Below are 17,516 nucleotides of genomic sequence, written 5' to 3'. Positions count from 1 at the left end.
CTTGTCAAAAGTCTAGCAGCCGCATTTTGTACCAACTGTGATCTTTTAATGCTAGACATGGGGAGACCCGAAAATAATACGTTACAGTAATCGAGACGAGACGTAACAAGATAAGACCAGCTTGTGATGCGTCAACTCCTCTGCTGCTCCACCAGGTCACTTCAAGGGCGTGTACCAGCGAGCGCGGGCACACGCCGCTTTGTGCCAGGCAGACCAGGCTCGGCGGGACTTTGCCGCCGTGGAGAAGATGGATCCCAAATTCAAGCCTTTCGTGCGCCAGGAGCTGAAGAAGCTGGGGGAGAAGATGCGCTGCAGACACGCCCAGCAGAAGAAGACTTACTGGGACGCCGCCAGGGAGAAGTGGGCGCCCGGGAAGGAGAAGACGGGGGAGAGAGAAGACGGCGTCGCCGCCGAGGGGGAAGAGGACGACACAAAGCAGGGCAGGAGAGAGGAGGAGGACCACACAGGTAACACAGGTGTGCTGGAAGACAGGTGTGCGACGCCTCAGCCTGGAGACAGTCTGCAATAAAGGTCAGTCAAGGACACTGAACAAGGAAGTGTTGTAGCTTAGTTTAGGAGGGGACAGAAGACCAAATAAGATCCATAAAGTGCTGACATGAGAGGGGACCCAACACCTGTAATTACACCTGGCCATTCAAACACCATCCATCCATCCATCCATCATCTTCCGCTTATCCGAGGTCGGGTCGCGGGGGCAGCAGCCTAAGCAGGGAAGCCCAGACTTCCCTATCCCCAGCCACTTCGTCTAGCTCTTCCCGGGGGATCCCGAGGCGTTCCCAGGCCACCCGGGAGACATAGTCTTCCCAACGTGTCCTGGGTCTTCCCCGTGGCCTCAAACACTTCAAATATTAATCACTCTTTTTAATTATTCATTCAATTGTGAAAAATAATCTAAGGTTATTCGGCATAGTTCGGTTGGTAGAGTGGCCGTGCCAGCAACTTAAAGGGTTCGAGGTTTGATTCCCGCTTGTGCCATCCTAGTTACTGCCGTTGTGTCCTTGGGCAAGACACTTTACCCACCTGCTCCCAGTGCCACCAACACTGGTTTAAATGTAACTTAGATATAGGGTTTCACTATGTAAAAGCGTTTTGAGTCACTAGAGAAAAGCGCTATATAAATATAATTCACTTCACTTCACATTCTATTAAACTTTTGTTTGTGCTTATTTCTTTGCCTTCCTATTGATGGATTTATTTCATGACAGCACGTCTCATCCTCCGCTAGTTCTGGCTTTAAAGGCCGGAAATAAGACAACAAAACACACGATAAGACAACAACTACTTATTAGATGTGTTTTAAAAAGGGACAGAGTCTAAAAAGTCTTAAAAACTAATACAACAGTCTCAACCCCTGCGTGGTGTTGGTTTAAGAAGGGACGGACTGGAGGAGAAGAGAACACAAGCAACAGCAACAACAACTACTTATTAGATATGTTTTAAAAAGGGACAGTCTAAAAAGTCTTAAAAAGTAATACAACAGTCTCAAACCCTGTGTGGTGTTGGTTTAAGAAGGGACAGACTGGAAGAGAAGAGAACACAAGCAACAGCAACAACAACTAATTATTAGATGTGTTTTAAAAAGGGACAGCGTCTAAGAAGTCTTAAAAACTAATACAACAGTCACAACCCCTGCGTGGTGTTGGTTTAAGAAGGGACAGACTGGAAGAGACGAGAACACAAGCAACAGCAACAACAACTACTTATTAGATGTGTTTTAAAAAGGGGACAGAGTCTAAAAAGTCTTAAAAACTAATACAACAGTCTCAACCCCTGCATAGTGTTGGTTTAAGAAGGGACAGACTGGAAAAGAAAAGAGAACACAAGCAACAGCAACAACAACTACTTATTAGATGTGTTTTAAAAAGGGACAGAGTCTAAAAAGTCTTAAAAACTAATACAACAGTCTCAACCCCTGTGTGGTGTTGGTTTAAGAAGGGACAGACTGGAAGAGAAGCGAACACAAGCAACAGCAACAACAACTACTTATTAGATGTGTTTTAAAAGGGAAATAGTCTAAAAAGTCTGAAAAACTAATACAACAGTCTCAACCCCTGCGTGGTGTTGGTTTAAGAAGGGACAGACTGGAAGAGAAGAGAACACACGCAACAGCAACAACAACTACTTATTAGATGTGGTTTAAGAGGGGACAGAGAAAAGAAATGTAATAAAAGCAGCAATAAAACAATGTCATGCTCTGCTTGCTGCTGGTTTAAGAGGGGACTGGCTATTGGAAAACAGTACAATATATAAGAAGACAAACTAAAGCTATTATACTTAAACTTATTTTTGTGTTTATTTCATGGACTGTACGTACGTTTCATGACATAAAGTCATGCTGGTTGTTGGTTTAAGAAGGGACGGACTGGAAGAGAAGTAAACACAAGTAACAGCAACGACACCTACTTATTAGATGTGGTTTAAGAGGGCATAGAGGAAAACATCTAATAACAGCAGCAATACGACAATGTCATGCCCTGCTTGTTGTTGGTTTAAGAGGGGACTGGCTGAAAGAAAACAGTACCATACATCAGAGAAGATAAAGCTATACTAATTCCTGTTTAGATTTATTTTGACATATGAAATACAAAATCAATACAATCATTTCCTCACCCCCTGGTTGTTGGTTTAAGAGGGGACAAAACCAACACTACCTGCTACAATGTGGTATGGGGGACATGTTCACCCCTTATGGCCATTTAACACCTGCTAGTTGTTAGTTTGCTTTGGTTTAAGCGGGGACGGAAATGAGGCAAGACAGAAGGTCAAATGCTAATCAGGAGCATGGGAGGAAGAGGTGTCCGTCAGTCCGTGAAGGGCAATAAAAAGTATTGATTGCAACACTTAGTCGTCATCCAACAACAACAACAACAACAACAACAACACATATAAAGTATTTATTTCTCTGCACAAAGAGTAGAAAACATCCAGTCAGCCTCCGATTCTTTTTCCATTTGAAAAGTACAAAGTCTTTTATTCCCACTCGCAGGTGACAACTTCACATACAGAAAAGTACTTCATGAGGTACACAATAAATAACAATATCAATAATAACAACTGTGTAGGGTTAGCATGTCTATGTCAATAATAATAATAATAAAAACTCTAGGGTTAGCATGTGTATAGAAATAATAATATTAATATTAAAAACTGTAGGGTTAGCATGTGTGTATAAATAATATTAAAATAACTGTAGGGTTAGCATGTGTGTATAAATAATATTATAATTGTAGGGTTAGCATGTGTACATGAATAATATTAATAATATAAATTGTGTAGGGTTAGCATGTGTATAGAAATAATAATATTAATATTAAAAACTGTAGGCTTAGCATGTGTGTATAAATGATATTAAAATAACTGTAGGGTTAGCATGTGTGTATAAATAATATTATAATTGTAGGGTTCGCATGTGTACATGAATAATATTAATAATAAAAATTGTGTAGGGTTAGCATGTGTATAGAAATAATAATATTAAAAACTGTAGGGTTAGCATGTGTATATAAATAATATAATAACTGTGGGGTTTGCATGTGCATATGAATAATATTATAATAACTGTAGGGTTAGCATGTGCATATGAATGATAATAAAAACTGTGCAGGGTTAGCATGTGTGTATAAATAATATTATAATAACTGTAGGGTTAGCATGTGCATATGAATAATAATAAAAACTGTAGGGTTAGCATGTGTGTATGAATAATATTATAATAACTGTAGGGTTAGCATGTGTATGTGAATAATAATAAAAACTGTAGGGTTAGCATGTGTGTATAAATAATATTATAATAACTGTAGGGTTAGCATGTATATATGAATAATATTATAATAACTGTAGGGTTAGCATGTGCATTTGAATAATAATAAAAACTGTGTAGGGTTAGCATGTGCGTATAAATAATATTATAATAACTGTATGGTTAGCATGTGTATATGAATAATATTAATAATAAAAATTGTGCAGGGTTAGCATGTGTATATAAATAATATAAAAACTGTGTAGGGTTAGCATGTGTATATAAAAAATATACAAACTGTGTAGGGTTAGCATGTGTATATAAATAATGTTATAATAACTGTGTAGGGTTAGCATGTGTAAATAAATAATATCAATAATGAAACTTTGTAGGGTTAGCATGTGTATATAAATAATATTATAATAACTGTGTAGGGTTAGCATGTGTAAATAAATAATATCAATAATGAAACTTTGTAGTGTTAGCGTGTGTATATAAATAATAATAATACAATTGTTTAGGGTTAGCATGTGTATATAAATAATAATATTAATATTAAAAACTGTAGGGTTAGCATGTGTATATAAATAATATAATAACTGGAGGGTTTGCATGTGCATATGAATAATATTATAATAACTGTAGGGTTAGCATGAGCATATAAATAATATTATAATAACTGTGTAGGGTTAGCATGTGTAAATAAATAATATCAATAATGAAACTTTGTAGGGTTAGCATGTGTATATAAATGATGACACAATTGTTTAGGGTTAGCATGTGTATATAAATAATAATATAAAAAACTGTAGGGTTAGCATGTGTATATAAATAATATAATAACTGTGGGGTTTGCATGTGCATATGAATAATATTATAATAACTGTAGGGTTAGCATGTGCATATGTATAATAATAAAAACTGTGTAGGGTTAGCATGTGTGTATAAATAATATTATAATAACTGTAGGGTTAGCATGTGTATATAAATAATATTAATAATAAAAATTGTGCAGGGTTAGCATGTGTATATAAATAATATAAAAACTGTGTAGGGTTAGCATGTGTATATAAATAATATTATAATAACTGTGTAGGGTTAGCATGTGTGTATAAATAATATTATAATAACTGTAGGGTTAGCATGTTTACATGAATAATATTAATAATAAAAATTGTGTAGGGTTAGCATGTGTATAGAAATAATAATATTAATATTAAAAACTGTAGGGTTAGCATGTGTGCATAAATAATATTAAAATATCTGTGGGGTTAGCATGTGTGTATAAATAATATAATTGTAGGGTTAGCATGTGTACATGAATAATATTAATAATAAAAATTGTGTAGGGTTAGCATGTGTATAGAAATAATAATATTAATTTTAAAAAACTGTAGGGTTAGCATGTGTATATAAATAATATAATAACTGTGGGGTTTGCATGTGCATATGAATAATATTATAATAACTGTAGGGTTAGCATGTGCATATGAATGATAATAAAAACTGTACGGTTAGCATGTGTGTATAAATAATATAATAACTGTAGGGTTAGCATGTGAATAATAATAAAAACTGTAGGGTTAGCATGTGTATAAATAATATTATAATAACTGTAGGGTTAGCATGTATATATGAATAATATTCTAATAACTGTAGGGTTAGCATGTGCATATGAATAATAATAAAAACTGTGTAGGGTTAGCATGTGCGTATAAATAATATTATAATAACTGTATGGTTAGCATGTGTATATGAATAATAATAATAAAAATTGTGCAGGGTTAGCATGTGTATATAAATAATATAAAAACTGTGTAGGGTTAGCATGTGTATATAAAAAATAAACAAACTGTGTAGGGTTAGCATGTGTATATAAATAATATTATAATAACTGTTAGCATGTGTAAATAAATAATATCAATAATGAAACTTTGTAGGGTTAGCATGTGTATATAAATAATATTATAACTGTGTAGGGTTAGCATGTGTAAATAAATAATATCAATAATGAAACTTTGTAGGGTTAGCGTGTGTATATAAATGATAATAATACAATTGTTTAGGGTTAGCATGTGTATATAAATAATATTAATATTAAAAATTGTAGGGTTAGCATGTGTATATAAATAATATAATAACTGGGGGGTTTGCATGTGCATATGAATAATATTATAATAACTGTAGGGTTAGCATGAGTATATAAATAATATAATAACTGTGTAGGGTTAGCATGTGTAAATAAATAATATCAATAATGAAACTTTGTAGGGTTAGCATGTGTATATAAATAATATTATAATAACTGTGTAGGGTTACCATGTGTGAATAAATAATATCAATAATGAAACTTTGTAGGGTTAGCATGTGTATATAAATGATAACACAATTGTTTAGGGTTAGCATGTGTATATAAATAATAATATTAATATTAAAAACTGTAGGGTTAGCATGTGTATATACATAATATAATAACTGTGGGGTTTGCATGTGCATATGAATAATATAATGACTGTAGGGTTAGCATGTGCATATGTATAATAATAAAAACTGTGTAGGGTTAGCATGTGTGTATAAATAATATTATAATAACTGTAGGGTTAGCATGTGTATATAAATAATATTAATAATAAAAATTGTGCAGGGTTAGCATGTGTATATAAATAATATAAAAACTGTGTAGGGTTAGCATGTGTATATAAATAATATAAAAACTGTGTAGGGTTAGCATGTGTATATAAATAATATTATAACTGTGTAGGGTTAGCATGTGTAAATAAATAATATCAATAATGAAACTTTGTAGGGTTAGCGTGTGTATATAAATAATATTATAATAACCGTGTAGGGTTAGCATGTGTAAATAAATAATATCAATAATGAAACTTTGTAGGGTTAGCATGTCTATATAAATGATAATAATACAATTGTTTAGGGTTAGCATGTGTATATAAATAATATTTATAGTAAACATTGTGTAGGGTTAGCATGTGTAAATAAATAATATCAATAATGAAACTTTGTAGGGTTAGCATGTCTATATAAATGATAATAATACAATTGTTTAGGGTTAGCATGTGTATATAAATAATATTTATAGTAAACATTGTGTAGGGTTAGCATGTGTATAGAAATACCAATATTAATAATAAAAAACTGTAGGGTTCGTATGTGTATATAAAAACTATCAATAGTAAAAAAATGTAGGGTTATCATGTGTATATAAATAACAATATCAATGATAAAAACTATGTATGGTTAGCATGTGTATAGTATAATGATAATAATAAAAACAGAGTAGGGTTAGCATGTGTATATAAATACCAATATTAATAATAACAAACTGTAGGTTTAGCATGTGTATATAAATAATAATAACTGTGTAGGGTTAGCATGTGTAAATAAATAATATCAATAATGAAACTTTGTAGGGTTAGCATGTGTATATAAATGATAACACAATTGTTTAGGGTTAGCATGTGTATATAAATAATAATATTAATATTAAAAACTGTAGGGTTAGCATGTGTATATAAATAATATAATAACTGTGGGGTTTGCATGTGCATATGAATAATATAATGACTGTAGGGTTAGCATGTGCATATGTATAATAATAAAAACTGTGTAGGGTTAGTATGTGTGTATAAATAATATTATAATAACTGTAGGGTTAGCATGTGTATATAAATAATATTAATAATAAAAATTGTGCAGGGTTAGCATGTGTATATAAATCATATAAAAACTGTGTAGGGTTAGCATGTGTATATAAATAATATAAAAACTGTGTAGGGTTAGCATGTGTATATAAATAATATAACTGTGTAGGGTTAGCATGTGTAAATAAATAATATCAATAATGAAACTTTGTAGGGTTAGCGTGTGTATATAAATAATATTATAATAACTGTGTAGGGTTAGCATGTGTAAATAAATAATATCAATAATGAAACTTTGTATGGTTAGCATGTCTATATAAATGATAATAATACAATTGTTTAGGGTTAGCATGTGTATATAAATAATATTTATAGTAAACATTGTGTAGGGTTAGCATGTGTAAATAAATAATATCAATAATGAAACTTTGTAGGGTTAGCATGTCTATATAAATGATAATAATACAATTGTTTAGGGTTAGCATGTGTATATAAATAATATTTATAGTAAACATTGTGTAGGGTTAGCATGTGTATAGAAATACCAATATTAATAATAAAAAACTGTAGGGTTCGTATGTGTATATAAAAACCATCAATAGTAAAAAAATGTAGGGTTATCATGTGTACATAAATAACAATATCAATGATAAAAAACTATGTATGGTTAGCATGTGTATAGTATAATGATAATAATAAAAACAGTAGGGTTAGCATGTGTATATAAATAATAATAACTGTGTACGGTTAGCATGTGTATATAAATAATATTAATATTAAAAATTGGGTAGGGTTAGCATGTGTATATAAATAATATTAATATTAAAAATTGGGTAGGGTTAGCATGTGTATAGAAATACCAATATTAATAAAAAAAAAACTGTAGGGTTAGCATGTGTATAAAATTAATAATAATAAAAACTGTAGGGTTAGCATGTGTATATTTTATAGTGGAGGATTCAAGTGAAAATGCATTGTCATCATTAGGTTTTGAGGGGGTTGCTAAAATGATGATAAATACCAACACGTTAATTCAGTAATAATAAATATTTTTAGGATTCATGGCAAAATATAATTGTGTTTTTTATGCATCATGCTGGCAATGTTTGTCGTCATCAGTCTTATTTATTCATATATTTAATATATTGTCATCAGACTTATTTGTTCATATATTTAAAATATTGTCATTAGTCTTATTTATTCATATATTTAATACATTGTCACCATCAGTCTTATTTATTGAAATATTTAATATATTTGTCATAATTTAGTCACATGACAAGTCTGCTAGTCTAGTAAGATTGTTTACATAACATTAAAATTAATTAGAAAACAAAAATGACTTATTATGGGATAATCATTTATTTATCATTTACTTGATTGAGAGTAAGATTATTGTTGCAGTTATAATTTAATGTAATTATTTGATGTCATGAAAATAATGACAAACACGCTTCCAAACTTGGAATTATCTAATAATAATAAAAAAAAGAGGTTTTAGTTTTAAAGTAATACAAGAAAATAGATGGAATGTAAATATAGGAATATACTATATTAATGGGACGTGTAAATATATTGGTCGTATAAATAAACATTTGCCTCATCACTTTTGAAGTACATTTAGCTTCCTAAGACGTCCTTTTATAGCTGAAAGTATCGCGTTTTCGCTTTTTGTGATGCTTAACTTGATGCAGGATTCTTCAATTCTCTGTTTCTTGCAAATAATAATCCACTTTTCAGCGTCTAATCATTTCGTTTTCTGCATCCTTTCCATATTTCACTCTACTTTCTTCATTCAACACCTTCAGTCTCACTCCTCTAATTTGTCCTAAATCCTCCACCAATAAACATATAAGGGACAAGCTGTAGAAAATGGATGGAGGGATGTATTTCTGACCTCCTCCAAATCAAGTATGGGATGTCGAAAACCGATGACGAGAACAAAAGACGGCGGAAGTGACTTAAAAGGTTTTCCTCGCCTTTGAAGCGTCGCTATGACGAGCATCATCACAAATCTGCGCGGCCGCATCCTTTGTTGCCTAGCAACCGTAGCACAATGAACCGAGTGAGGCTCGGAAGGAGTCTTGCGTTGTGTTGTGACAAAGCGGACGTCATTGTGACAAGGCCGTCAAAGTGCGTCACGCCCGCCAACAAACGCTGGCGATTTTTCTGTCCTGTCTCTCAGATGTGTGAAAGTCCCCGAACAACACCTGCTTCCGTCTTGCATCAGCATCTTCTTTTCCTGGAGGGGGAGGGGCTTCCAACACAAGTGTCCGCATGTTGGTTCCGTCGCACATCAACTTCTTTTTTTCATATTTTCAACCCCACGGAATGTTGATTTGGTTTTTAAGGTGCAATTAAGTGCGTCCACAAAGGTGAAGAAGATGATAGAAAGTCGCCCCGCTTCCTTTTTTTCTTTTCCACTTCAGCCGGCAAAATGATCCATGAAATATCAATTTAAACAAATATATCATTTATTACTCTTTCCAAGTATTCATTCAGGTCTGAAATATAAATGGAGGTCGTTATATTCTACGGCTTGGCTGTCTTCTACCAAGGAGTGGTGGATGGAAGCGATGGCGATGGCGTTGCTAATAAGCGGTCAGCGGCGGGCGCAGAGAGCGAGGACCGACCTGGTTTTTCTGCACGTCCTGTGTGAAGGTCCAGCATCGGTGCAGCCACGTCTGAAGCTTCAAGCTTGACCCCCTCAGAGTCTGGCCCCGCCCCCGACGACCTGCAGGTGCCAGGGCAGAGTTGGGTGTGGGTGCAGCTGAAGTGGGCGGAGCCGAGCGGCACTCCTGCGCCGTTAAAGCCAGATGTGCCAGGTGGAGCCTGGAGGAAGGAGCACAAGCAGAAAAGATGGAGCCACTTAGGTGAGTTCTCAGCAAACATGACATCGTCAAATATGTCATATTGCTTTAATAAAGGACATCTTTATTCATTCCACCACCACTTTCTAATCTGTACAACCAAGTCATAAATATTACGAATCACAAGTAATTGTATTATACTTACTGGTTCATTGTTTTATTTCATGACCAAGACAATTGTTTGTTGAAATAAATTCATACATAAATGAATAAATAACGACATATATAAATCAGCTACTGAATACATAATTATATACATCTGCCATATTGTACATCATCAAACAACTACATAAATAAGTCTTTAAATATATATATATATATATATATACGTAAATTTATACACATAAATATACGTATTTATGTATTTATACATATACATAAATACTTTAGATGTATATATATATATACATAAATTTGGGTATATATATTATATATACATACATTTATTATATATATATATTATATATATATATATATATTCATACATATATATATACACATATATACTGTACATATATACATAAATACATTATATGTATATATATATATATATACACAGGTATATACTGTACATACATAAATGTGTATATAAACTGTTTGTATATATATATATATATATGATATATATACATATATATCATACAAATGTATATATATATAAATATATCATACATATATATATATACAAATATATATACACACATACTGTATACTGTACATAAATACATTATATGTATATATATACATACATAAATGTGTGTATATACTGTGTATATATATCTATTATATATTATATTATATATCCATATATATATATGTAAATATGTATACATATATATGTATACATACACTGTATATATATATACATATAAACGTATATATATATATATATATATATGTACACTACATATATATATATATATATATATATATATATATATATATATGTACACTACATATATATATATATATATACACTACATATATATACATGTACATATATGTCTTGATTGGATTATTCAGGGAATAGTCCTCAATACCGTGGTAGAGCACATTATGTAGGTGTGGGAAAAATCTCCTGATGATTGAGGGAACCCCTCATGAAACAGTTCTGTAGAGATGAAGTAGTCTTGTTATTTTTCCCACACCTACATATATATATGTGTATGTATATATATATATATATATATATATATATATATATATATATATAAACTAAAAAATCTGTGGTGAAATAATTTAACTGGTAATGAAGTATATACATGAGTCAATGAATACATGGATCAATTAGCAGTAAAGTAAAAAAACTAGTCATGAAACAGTCAACTACCTTGAAGGCCAGGTGTGCTAGATGTGTGAGGTGGTGCCTGCAGGGAGGAGGGAAAGAAGGCAGAAGAGTTAGTTGACACAAGTTGTCACTAACTAGTCTGTGATGACTAGTTGTCACTAACTAGTGTGTGCTGACCAGTTGTCACTAACTAGTCTGTGATGACCAGTTGTCACTAACTAGTGTGTGCTGACCAGTTGTCACTAACTAGTCTGTGATGACTAGTTGTCACTAACTAGTGTGTGCTGACCAGTTGTCACTAACTAGTCTGTGATGACCAGTTGTCACTAACTAGTCTGTGATGACCAGTTGTCACTAACTAGTATGTGATGACCAGTTGTCACTAACTAGTGTGTGCTGACCAGTTGTCACTAACTAGTATGTGATGACCAGTTGTCACTAATTAATGTGTGCTGACCAGTTGTCACTAACTAGTATGTGATGACTAGTGGTCACTAAGCAGTCTGTGATGACCAGTTGTCACTAATGTGTGCTGACCAGTTGTCAACAACTAGTGTGTGATGACTAGTGGTCACTAACTAGTCTGTGATGACTAGTTGTCACTAACTAATGTGTGCTGACCAGTTGTCACTAACTAATGTGTGCTGACCAGTTGTCACTAACTAGTGTGTGATGACTAGTGGTCATTAAGCAGTCTGTGATGACCAGTTGTCACTAACTAATGTGTGCTGACCAGTTGTCACTAACTAGTATGTGATGACTAGTGGTCACTAAGTAGTCTGTGGCGACTAGTTGTCACTAACTAATGTGGGCTGACCAGTTGTAACTAACTAATGTGTGCTGACCAGTTGTCACTAACTAGTGTGTGATGACTAGTGGTCACTAAGTAGCCTGTGATGATCAGTTGTCACTAACTAATGTGTGTTGACCAGTTGTCACTAACTAGTGTGTGATGACTAGTGGTCATTAAGCAGTCTGTGATGACCAGTTGTCACTAACTAATGTGCGCTTACCAGTTGTCACTAACTAGTATGTGATGACCAGTGGTCACTAACTAGTCTGTGATGACTAGTTGTCACTAACTAATGTGTGCTGACCAGTTGTCACTAACTAATGTGTGCTGACCAATTGTCACAAACTAGTGTGTGATGACTAGTTGTCACTAAGCAGTCTGTGATGACCAGTTGTCACTAACTAATGTGTGCTGACCAGTTGTCACTAACTAGTGTGTGATGACTTGTTGTCACTAACTAGTGTGTGATGACCAGTTGTCACTAACTAGTGTGTGATGACTTGTTGTCACTAACTAGTCTGTGATGACTAATGGTCACTAACTAGTATGTGATGAGTAGTTGTCACTAACTAATGTGTACTGACCAGTTGTCACTAACTAATGTGTGATGACCAGTTGTCACTAACTAGTGTGTGATGACGTGTTGTCACTAACTAGTCTGTGATGACCAGTTGTCACTAACTAATGTGTGCTGACCAGTTTTCACTAACTAGTATGTGATGACTAGTGGTCACTAACTAGTATGTGATGACTAGTGGTCACTAACTAGTATGTGATGACTAGTGGTCACTAAGCAGTCTGTGATGACCAGTTGTCACTAACTAATGTGTGCTGACCAGTTGTCACTAACTAGTATGTGATGACCAGTTGTCACTAACTAGTGTGTGATGACGTGTTGTCACTAACTAGTCTGTGATGACCAGTTGTCACTAACTAGTCTGTGATGACCAGTTGTCACTAACTAATGTGTGCTGACCAGTTGTCACTAACTAGTATGTGATGACTAGTGGTCACTAAGCAGTCTGTGATGACCAGTTGTCACGAACTAATGTGTGATGACCAGTTGTCACTAACTAGTATGTGATGACTAGTGGTCACTAAGCAGTCTGTGATGACCAGTTGTCACTAACTAATGTGTGCAGACCAGTTGTCACTAACTAGTGTGTGATGACTAGTTGTCACTAACTAGTGTGTGCTGACTAGTTGTCACTAGCTAGTGTGTGCTGACCAGAATGCCATGCTGTCTGAGGTTTTAATAAACTGACCTGGTTCAAAGGTTTTAGTGAGTTGACCTGGTTCAGAGGTTTTAGTGAACTGACCTGGTTCAGAGGTTTTAGTGAGCTGACCTGGTTCAGAGGTTTTAGTGAACTGACCTGGTTCGGAGGGGAAGACGTTCCTCAGCTGCTCGATGACCTCCTGCAGCTGCATCACCGTGTCCTGCTCATCTTCCATCTGGTCACCTGACACATGCCCACTGTGACTCCCATGACCTTTGTGACCTTGCCATCTGGCTGCTACTCACCTGCTGCTTCTGTGTCCCTGCTGGCCACGCCCCCCTGCTGACCCTGCTGACCCCCTGCAGACACAGGTGACGACAAGGTGGACGCTTCTGATCCGGTGGTCTCCCAATCCTCTCTGGGCTGTTCACAACATCCAAACATACATTTTACACATCTGGACTAAGGACTCTACTCTGGCACTGCCATCGATCTCTTATGTGGCACTGACATCTATCTCTAGTGTGGCACTGCCATCTATCTCTAGTGTGGCACTGCTAGGAAAGTATCAAGTTCTATATGAACAGTTAGTCAGGTGGAGGTATGAAAGTATCAAGTTCTACATGAACAGTTAGTCACGTGGAGGTATGAAAGTATCCAGTTCTACATGAACAGTTAGTCAGGTGGAGGTATGAAAGTATTAAGTTCTACATGAACAGTTAGTCACGTGGAGGTATGAAAGTATCAAGTTCTACATGAACAGTTAGTCAGGTGGAGCTAGGAAAGTATCAAGTTCTACATGAACAGTTAGTCAGGTGGAAGTATGAAAGTATCCAGTTCTACATGAACAGTTAGTCAGGTGGAGGTATGAAAGTATCAAGTTCTACATGAACAGTTAGTCAGGTGGAAGTATGAAAGTATCCAGTTCTACATGAACAGTTAGTCAGGTGGAAGTATGAAAGTATCCAGTTCTACATGAACAGTTAGTCAGGTGGAGATAGGAAAGTATCCAGTTCTACATGAACAGTTAGTCAGGTGGAAGTATGAAAGTATCCAGTTCTACATGAACAGTTAGTCAGGTGGAAGTATGAAAGTATCCAGTTCTACATGAACAGTTAGTCAGGTGGAGCTAGGAAAGTATCAAGTTCTACATGAACAGTTAGTCAGGTGGAAGTATGAAAGTATCAAGTTCTACATGAACAGTTAGTCAGGTGGAGGTATGAAAGTATCCAGTTCTAAATGAACAGTTAGTCAGGTGGAGCTAGGAAAGTATCAAGTTCTACATGAACAGTTAGTCAGGTGGAAGTATGAAAGTATCAAGTTCTACATGAACAGTTAGTCTGGTGGAAGTATGAAAGTATTAAGTTCTACATGAACAGTTAGTCAGGTGGAGGTATGAAAGTATCAAGTTCTACATGAACAGTTAGTCAGGTGGAAGTATGAAAGTATCCAGTTCTACATGAACAGTTAGTCAGGTGGAGCTAGGAAAGTATCAAGTTCTACATGAACAGTTAGTCAGGTGGAAGTATGAAAGTATCCAGTTCTACATGAACAGTTAGTCAGGTGGAGCTAGGAAAGTATCAAGTTCTACATGAACAGTTAGTCAGGTGGAAGTATGAAAGTATCAAGTTCTACATGAACAGTTAGTCAGGTGGAAGTATGAAAGTATCCAGTTCTACATGAACAGTTAGTCAGGTGGAGCTAGGAAAGTATCAAGTTCTACATGAACAGTTAGTCAGGTGGAAGTATGAAAGTATCAAGTTCTACATGAACAGTTAGTCAGGTGGAGGTATGAAAGTATCCAGTTCTAAATGAACAGTTAGTCAGGTGGAGCTAGGAAAGTATCAAGTTCTACATGAACAGTTAGTCAGGTGGAAGTATGAAAGTATCAAGTTCTACATGAACAGTTAGTCTGGTGGAAGTATGAAAGTATCAAGTTCTACATGAACAGTTAGTCAGGTGGAAGTATGAAAGTATCAAGTTCTACATGAACAGTTAGTCAGGTGGAAGTATGAAAGTATCAAGTTCTACATGAACAGTTAGTCAGGTGGAGGTAGGAAAGTATCAAGTTCTACATGAACAGTTAGTCAGGTGGAGCTAGGAAAGTATCAAGTTCTACATGAACAGTTAGTCAGGTGGAAGTATGAAAGTATCAAGTTCTACATGAACAGTTAGTCAGGTGGAGGTATGAAAGTATCCAGTTCTAAATGAACAGTTAGTCAGGTGGAGCTAGGAAAGTATCAAGTTCTACATGAACAGTTAGTCAGGTGGAAGTATGAAAGTATCAAGTTCTACATGAACAGTTAGTCTGGTGGAAGTATGAAAGTATCAAGTTCTACATGAACAGTTAGTCAGGTGGAAGTATGAAAGTATCAAGTTCTACATGAACAGTTAGTCAGGTGGAAGTATGAAAGTATCAAGTTCTACATGAACAGTTAGTCAGGTGGAGGTAGGAAAGTATCAAGTTCTACATGAACAGTTAGTCAGGTGGAAGTATGAAAGTATCAAGTTCTACATGAACAGTTAGTCAGGTGGAAGTATGAAAGTATCCAGTTCTACATGAACAGTTAGTCAGGTGGAGCTAGGAAAGTATCAAGTTCTACATGAACAGTTAGTCAGGTGGAAGTATGAAAGTATCAAGTTCTACATGAACAGTTAGTCAGGTGGAAGTATGAAAGTATCCAGTTCTACGTGAACAGTTAGTCAGGTGGAAGTATGAAAGTATCAAGTTCTACATGAACAGTTAGTCAGGTGGAAGTATGAAAGTATCCAGTTCTACATCAACAGTTAGTCAGGTGGAGCTAGGAAAGTATCCAGTTCTACATGAACAGTTAGTCAGGTGGAAGTATGAAAGTATCCAGTTCTACATCAACAGTTAGTCATATGGAGCTAGGAAAGTATCAAGTTCTACATGAACAGTTAGTCAGGTGGAAGTATGAAAGTATCCAGTTCTACATCAACAGTTAGTCAGGTGGAGCTAGGAAAGTATCCAGTTCTATATGAACAGTTAGTCAGGTGGAAGTATGAAAGTATCCAGTTCTACATCAACAGTTAGTCAGGTGGAGCTAGGAAAGTATCCAGTTCTACATGAACAGTTAGTCAGGTGGAAGTATGAAAGTATCCAGTTCTACATCAACAGTTTGTCATATGGAGCTAGGAAAGTATCAAGTTCTACATGAACAGTTAGTCAGGTGGAAGTATGAAAGTATCAAGTTCTACATGAACAGTTAGTCAGGTGGAAGTATGAAAGTATCCAGTTCTACATGAACAGTTAGTCAGGTGGAGCTAGGAAAGTATCCAGTTCTACATGAACAGTTAGTCAGGTGGAAGTATGAAAGTATCAAGTTCTACATGAACAGTTAGTCAGGTGGAAGTATGAAAGTATCCAGTTCTACATGAACAGTTAGTCGGGTGGAAATAAGAAAGTATCCACCAGGAATCCTACCTGGAGCAGAAGCTCTCTGAGTCTGTGCAGCTGAGACTCCAGTTGCTTGTTGTGGTCCTCCAGGATCTGCATGCGGGTCTCCAGCCTGGTCTTGTGTTGGCGCAGCACCCGAGCCTCAGCCAGGAGCTCTTCGTCTTGCTGCTCGTCCACGATGGCCTCGCCGGCCTCGGTCAGCATGGGGAAGGACGCCGCCTCCTCGTGTTTCCACTGGAGGCGACGGTACTCGCCTTGCAGTACCCTGCAGGGACCACGCAGACCTCCTTCAAGCAAAGCCACTAAGTTGAGTGCGAGACCACTAAGTTGAAGAGGTGACGTCTCCTCATCTTCTTGTCTGTGCAGCAGGAACATTGTTAGAAACCTTGAAGATCAGGAAAGTCAGGAAGTTTTTTTAAGTCTGTCAAAGCAGCAAATAAGTCCCGGGCATGGTCCCTGTGGTAGTTCCTCTTCTGACTGACGCCTAATGACGTGTAAATACTGTAGT

General features: G+C 35.5%; 2 protein-coding genes across 8 annotated transcripts in view; one reads left to right on the top strand and one right to left on the bottom strand.

Moving 5' to 3' along the window:
* The window catches only part of LOC133552648 (aryl-hydrocarbon-interacting protein-like 1), a 57,187-nt gene that overhangs the window by 24,550 nt on the left and 15,121 nt on the right, over positions 1-17,516 (top strand). For both annotated transcript variants that reach the window (XM_061899979.1, XM_061899980.1), the window contains exon 9: positions 156-10,295. In XM_061899979.1, the coding sequence (XP_061755963.1) occupies positions 156-529 (374 nt within the window). In that variant the 3' untranslated portion in view covers positions 530-10,295. The remainder of the gene's footprint in view (positions 1-155; positions 10,296-17,516) is intronic.
* The window catches only part of drp2 (dystrophin related protein 2), a 302,156-nt gene continuing 288,199 nt past the window's right edge, over positions 3,560-17,516 (bottom strand). For 2 of the 6 annotated variants that reach the window (XM_061899973.1, XM_061899974.1), the window contains exons 22-24: positions 17,036-17,273; positions 13,896-14,013; positions 13,425-13,833 (exon numbers count right to left, since the gene is read on the bottom strand). In XM_061899973.1, the coding sequence (XP_061755957.1) occupies positions 13,583-13,833; positions 13,896-14,013; positions 17,036-17,273 (607 nt within the window). In that variant the 3' untranslated portion in view covers positions 13,425-13,582. Of the gene's footprint in view, positions 10,255-11,622; positions 11,660-13,217; positions 13,834-13,895; positions 14,014-17,035; positions 17,274-17,516 lie in introns of those variants that run through there. The other 4 variants (XM_061899976.1, XM_061899978.1, XM_061899977.1 and 1 more) reach the window with 4 other exon arrangements.

Source organism: Nerophis ophidion, linkage group LG05 (genome assembly GCF_033978795.1).
Source record: "Nerophis ophidion isolate RoL-2023_Sa linkage group LG05, RoL_Noph_v1.0, whole genome shotgun sequence".
Taxonomy (NCBI): Eukaryota; Metazoa; Chordata; class Actinopteri; order Syngnathiformes; family Syngnathidae; genus Nerophis; species Nerophis ophidion.
The sequence above is the reverse complement of the archived record's forward strand: the minus strand, read 5'-3'. Positions and strand labels throughout refer to the sequence as shown.